Raw genomic sequence first — 6,078 nt, 5'->3', positions numbered from 1 at the left:
GATGGTGTCCCTAGAGAGGAGAGATTGGTGATTGGTGCAGACATCAATGGACATGTTGGTGAAGGGAGCAGAGGGGATGAAGAGGTGCTGGGTATGTATGGTGTGAAAGACAGAAATGCGGAAGGTCAGATGGTTGTAGATTTTGCAAAGAGAATGGAAATGGCTGTGGTGAACACGTATTTTCAGAAGAGGGAAGAACACAGGGTGACACACAAGAGTGGAGGGAGGTGCACACAGGTGGATTATATCCTTAGCAGGAGACGCCACCTAAAGGAGATTGGAGATTGTAAAGTGGTGCCAGGGGAAAGTGTAGCAAGGCAGCATAGGGTGGTTGTCTGTAGAATGAGATTAGAAACAAAGAAGAGGAAGAGAGTGAAGACAGAGCCAAAGATTAGATGGTGGAAGCTGAAGGAGGAGGATGTTGCAGGCAGTTCAGGGAAAAATTGCAACAGTCCCTTGGGGGCAGTGAGGAGCTACCTGAGGACTGGGAAACTACAGCTAAGGTGGTGAGAGAAACTGGCAAGAATGTGTTGGGTGTTTCGTCTGGTCAGAGGAAAGAAGACAAGGAAAGTTGGTGGTGGAATGAGGAAGTCCAGGAGAGTATTCAGAAGAAGAAGGCAGCTAAGAAAAAGTGGGATAACCAGAGAGATGAAGGAAGTAGACAGGAGTGCTGTGAGACTAGTCGCATAGCGAAAAGACTCGGCGGTCTAGCCGGAAAGCTAAGGCTAATGCTAACGCTGAGGCCAAAGCTAGCCCACCGGAACACCGCGCTCCTCCGATTCGCGTGTCAAACAGGTTTGCCCCGCTCAGTGAAGCACCCACTGTGGAGCCTGTTAAAAGTACTCTGGTTACAGGAGACTCGATTGCCCGACATGAAATTAGCTACTCCATTAGGGGCGCCAGCAGTAACAGTTAGATGTTTATCGGGAGCCAGAGCGCCGGACATTAGTGGCAACCTTAGACTCTTAGCTGATAAGAGATATTCGAGGATAGTCATTCATGTAGGGGCCAATGATATCCGTCTGCGGATACAGCAGGCTTACGGCGTTAAACTTGCTTCATGTCCAAGTGGTGTTCGAAAAATCAAGTGGGCGTTATAGACAATTTGTTTTGAGGGCAAGCCTGGTCTTATAGGTAGGAATGGTGTCCACCCCACGCGGGAGGGTGCTGCCTTACTTTCTTGCAGCATAGCTCATAGTCTTTTAGTTAGTCGGAAGAGTAGCGTAAACAGCTGCTGACAGGCCAGAGCCGGGACCAGACAGACCGTCTGCGATCCGCCTTGAGGCGTCACCCAAGATCAACCTTATTGAGACTGTGTCTTTGCCCCGAATTAAAACTAAATTTAATCACAGAAAAACTCAATCAGTCCGCTTAAATAACCTAATCAACATATATCCATGTTCTGATGATAGCACTAACACCTTAGATCTAAAACTTGGACTTCTTAATGAAACATTATCATTATAAAGTGCCTTTTAAGGTCCCAGTCAGAATCACACATTTATTTTCAATTTAATGTAAAATAATGATGTTTTGAGTTTTTATTACAAATGTATAATCATTAACACATATATCAATACTATATTTACCATCTTGGAGTTATTTTTTATTAATTTGTACTATTTTCTTTAAGTGTGTGTAGGCGATTTTGCCATGTCCCTCTCACAGTAGTGGGAGCAACTATGAGTCATTAAATTAAACAAAATTAAAATGATTTTTTTGTGGTCTTATTATTATTGACAATAACTTTCATAAATGGGTAATTCTAGTAGTTTCCAACAGATATTTAATATTGTATTTAATACATGTCCCTCAAATCAGTGTCCACCCTGTCATTAATACTTCCCTGATAGGGTGGACATGATGCATGACCGGGGGGACAGGTGGATCGTTTTTTGACAATAATAACGTAATAAAATAACATTATACACACCTCTTGTTAACAATAACAATTGAAGTCAGACTGCTGGTTTAAGGGTGTCCTGCATCTGTTTTAGTTATGAGTCAAAGAGGAGCTGAAATAGCAAAACGCTACCGGGAGCGCCGTGATGCTGACCCTGACAGAAGAAGACAGTATCTTGAAAAAGAGAGGGCCAGGTGGAAGAAGGACAGAGACACTAGAAAGAAAAAGGGGATTGATGAGCTGAGTGAGCGAGAGAAGAGGGCAAAAAGAAAGAAGTGGAGAGAGGCAAAAAAAGCAGCCAGAGCAAAGTCCAGGGCCATAGTTTTGCTTTTGTCAGAGACACCACCCAGCACTCCTGAAACTCAGCCTGAGCCAGGGCCCTCCAGGTTAGAAGTTGTTAAGTTAGTAAGAGATTAAGGATTTTTCATTACATCTCAAATATAATGAGAGGAAGGTGGGAGGGGAGAGTACAGAAGGGAACAGGTGCAGAGATTTAACCACTATAGCACTGTAAATCACCCCCCCCTCCCAAAAAAAACTGAAAGGTAATGAAATGAGAACAGGGAATGAAAGTGAGAATAGAGGAGGGAGAAAGGTATGTACAGAAAGGTAAAGTCATGATATAAAAAATTGATATGTTTAAAGAAAATCATTATAATTATCTTTTTGTTTTCCAGACAAAGACGCAGAGGGGAAAGTATGCGAAGGAGCGCAAAGAAGAAACTGGAAATTAAGATCGCTGAATTGGAGGCAATCCTGGCAAAGGAGAGAGCAAAAGCGCAGAAATACAAAAAGAGAGATATCAGAGGGCTAAGAAAGAAGGAGCTTCCACTACGTCACCACGTACAGCTGTAAAAGCTTTGTTGGGCCGTCAGAAGGTGAGGTCTCCTGTCAAAAAGGCTCTACTTTTTCATGCTGCTTTAGTGGAAGATATCCGATCCAAATACAAAAAATCAAAAGCAAATAAGGAAAAGCAGCTGATCGCTAAAGTTGTCACTGGAAACATAGTGAAAAGGTACAAGCTCCAAAGCTATGCCAGGTCAGCTTTTGGGTACTCGAAGAAGAGAGCCATACATCCTCCTGACAATCTCACCTACAACGGTAGAAGAAGAAGTGTCCATCAAATGCAGTTAAGAAACAACATTACTTTTATTATCTTTTTTCCTGCGAGATGACGTCAGCCGAATGACAACCAGTCGCAAGCAAACCATTACACTGCGCAAGAAGAAGATGCAGAAGAGGTTGTTAACTGACACAAGAAAAAAATTGTACCAGAAATTTTTGTCTGAGAACCTTGGAAATGTGTTTTACACCACATTTTGCAGCTGCAAACCATTTTGGGTGGTAAGCCCTTCCCCCTCTGACCGGGATTCATGTTTATGCAAGAAACATGAGAACTTGCTATTCATGATGGATGCTTTACAGAGCTGCGGGTTGCTGCATCACCGAGATATTGAACAACTGGCTCAGGAAACCATGTGTGATTCCAAAGCGAAGGCCTGTGCGTATGGGGAGTGCAGGGAATGCCTTTATACATGTCAGCCAATGCTGCGACATCCTGGACAAGATGGTGTCACTTTTTGCCAATGGACAACTGAGAAAATAGAGAGAGATGACAAAAGCTCCACAATTACAGTCAAGAAGGTGTTGGAAATGTCAGAGGATGAACTAAGCACACAGTTCCACAACAGCCTTTTCCATTTCAGGCGCCATATTTTTAACATCAAATGGCAGTATGACGTTTACCGTAAGATTAGAAACAACCTCAGGAGCACTGAGTGTCTCATACATATTGACTTCAGTGAAAACTACTCCTGCAAATACCACAAGGAAATACAGTCTGTGCATTTTGGGGGCTCACACCAACAGGCCAGTCTGCACACTGGAGTGTTATATGTTGCAGGTGATCAAGCACCACAGAGCTTTTGTACAATCTCACCCTCCAGGAGACATGACCCAGTGGCCATCTGGGCCCACCTCGACCCCATTCTGAACCAAGTGAGAGAGCAACATCCTGATGTCTGCACACTCCATTTTTTTAGTGATGCTCCAGCGACACAGTACCGTCAAAAGGGGAATTTTTTCCACCTCTCTACCGAACCCTTCAAGTATGGATTCAAGCAAATTTCCTGGCACTTTTTTGAAGCCAGCCATGGGAAGGGGGCTCCAGATGGGGTAGGGGGGGCCCTCAAGAGAACAGCCGACAAAATTGTCGCCCATGGAGAAGACATTCCGAATGCACAGACATTGTATGAGAAACTAAAAGGTCAAGAAAACTGTTCAATTGACCTGCACTTCATTCCAGAGTCAGACATTGAGGCAAAGCCCGAGGTAGGCCTAATGAATGAATGAATGAATGAATGAATGAATGAAAACACACACACATATACACACACACACACACACACCTCCTGATCAGTTATCTTTCCTCTGTCATCTGTATGTACCTGCTGTGACTGCTGTAAAAGGCACTACAAGAATCCACCAAGCCATCAGCATGAAACCTGGCGAAATGATGTACAGAGACATTTCATGTCTCTGTAAATGGGAGGAAGGCACCCTGGATTGTTCATGTTTCAACCTTCAAAAAGTGTCCCTGCTGGCATCTGATCAGTCAAAAGTACATGTGAAGGAACCAATTAAAAGTTGGAGGCCAGAAGTCATCGAAGAGAAGCACATTGGTGAATGGTGTGTAGTCAACTACGACAATGATGGATACCCTGGTATCATTCTCGATGTAGAGGAGCACAGCGTGAAAGTTAAATGCATGCACAACAAAGGAATCAACAAATTCTGTTGGCCAAGTCCTCGTGATGACATCAACTGGTATGGGGATTGGCAGATTCTGTGCCTCATGCCGGAACCACAACTTGTTAACAGGCATGCTTTCTCAGTTGAGCCATCTGTTTGGAAGTACATGGAGGACCAATTACAGTAGACCTAGATACGTGTCCTAATGTTCTGTTGAGTAGGCCTACGCTAGATGTTTTTTGATGTTCTGTTTTGATGTTCTGTTGAGAAGCATATGTGTTCTGATGTTGGTGTATGAATTAACTGAGTACAGTTTGTACCTAACTCATCCTTTTTAATGTTTTTCTGTACTTAATGAATTGCATTTGTCCACCCTGTCATGTAATTTTCCACCCTATCGTGCCGATGTCCACCCTGTCAAATTTAAGTTTAATGAAAAAAACTAAATATGTATTGAATATAAAGTAACCCTGTGTGTGATTTCCTGATGTCCAAATGATGACCAAACAAAACCATTAAAAAGTTTTGCTAGTTACATTTGTTTTTGTCATTTTATTTTAAAAACAATGAAGACCTATGGCCATCGCTGTAGATGAGCTGTAATTTTTTTCTAATTTTAGTATTTCCCAAAGACTTTTCCCATTATCTGAAATGTATTAACTAGAAGGGGACAAACGACCTTTCTGAAAAGGTATGTTTTATTATAATTATTTAATAAAAAACATATAGCTGAAGCTTACATTTGTCCCTGACAGGGTGGACATATTTTGCAATATGCCCATATTTTGACATTCTGTATTTAATTCATAAAAAGTGTTTAAGCTTGACCAATATGTATTTTTAACACCCAAGGGGCAGCTTAATAACATGATTATAAAGTGAAAGGGGAAATCTTAACTTTTTCTTATCGAAATTACAATGTCTCAAAGGCACTTTATAATGATAATGACCCAGTGGGCAGCCCCATCCACAGCGCCCGGGGAGCAGTTGGGCAGTCTCTGGTCACAGGGCCAGTTCCCTAACCTTCAGCCCACGACTGCCCTCGATCCATCATTTGTGCAGGGCTGAGAGTGAATGTATGGGCAGAAGAGCTGAGGTGATAGACTTATTACATTACACGTGGTAATAACAACTTTAGACCTCATCCAGCTCAAATCAAGACAAAGAATTCCACACTGGAACAGTTCAGGACTGGTCATCTTCACCAGCCCTGTCCCTGTAATCATTAGGAAGACTAGGAAGAAGAGGAAGCCTCTACCCCATTTAGTAAAGTTGCTTTTGAATGTCCGTCAAACTGGGGGTGGACATATGAAACATTTTGAGATGTGGCAGCTCCGCTAAAGGCCAGTCAAGTGAAAAGATTTTTACATCTTTCAAATAAAAATTGAAGGGGTTAATTTTCATAAAGCCTTGGGTTCTGCTAA

The 6,078-nt window shown here is 42.5% G+C and overlaps 1 protein-coding gene across 5 annotated transcripts; it reads left to right on the top strand.

Moving 5' to 3' along the window:
* Nucleotides 1-448: 448 nt before the first annotated feature.
* LOC119262795 lies at nucleotides 449-5,208 on the top strand. 5 transcript variants are annotated; one of them, XM_037536030.1, is made up of 3 exons: nucleotides 449-503; nucleotides 2,581-4,234; nucleotides 4,372-5,208. In XM_037536030.1, exons 2-3 carry the CDS (start codon nucleotides 3,089-3,091, stop codon nucleotides 4,402-4,404), a joined length of 1,179 nt encoding a protein of 392 aa, XP_037391927.1. In that variant the 5' UTR covers nucleotides 449-503; nucleotides 2,581-3,088; the 3' UTR covers nucleotides 4,405-5,208. The 5 variants fall into 5 exon arrangements, with proteins under 5 accessions (XP_037391927.1, XP_037391926.1, XP_037391928.1 ...); XM_037536029.1 differs by having other exon boundaries at nucleotides 461-506; XM_037536031.1 differs by lacking the exon at nucleotides 449-503 and adding an exon at nucleotides 740-795.
* Nucleotides 5,209-6,078: the final 870 nt, after the last annotated feature.

The sequence above is a fragment of the Pygocentrus nattereri genome, chromosome 29 (assembly GCF_015220715.1).
Source record: "Pygocentrus nattereri isolate fPygNat1 chromosome 29, fPygNat1.pri, whole genome shotgun sequence".
NCBI lineage: Eukaryota > Metazoa > Chordata > Actinopteri > Characiformes > Serrasalmidae > Pygocentrus > Pygocentrus nattereri.
Note: the sequence above shows the minus strand (reverse complement) of the source record. Positions and strands in the feature narration are given on the sequence as shown.

What these genes read in the sequence shown, in the direction of transcription:
- LOC119262795 (XM_037536030.1), top strand. Translation starts at nt 3,089, where the DNA reads ATGACAACCAGTCGCAAGCAAACCATTACACTGCGCAAGAAGAAGATG. An exon ending in ACATTGAGGCAAAGCCCGAG is followed by an intron (nt 4,235 to 4,371) that starts GTAGGCCTAATG and finishes CTGCTGTAAAAG; the next exon opens with GCACTACAAGAATCCACCAA.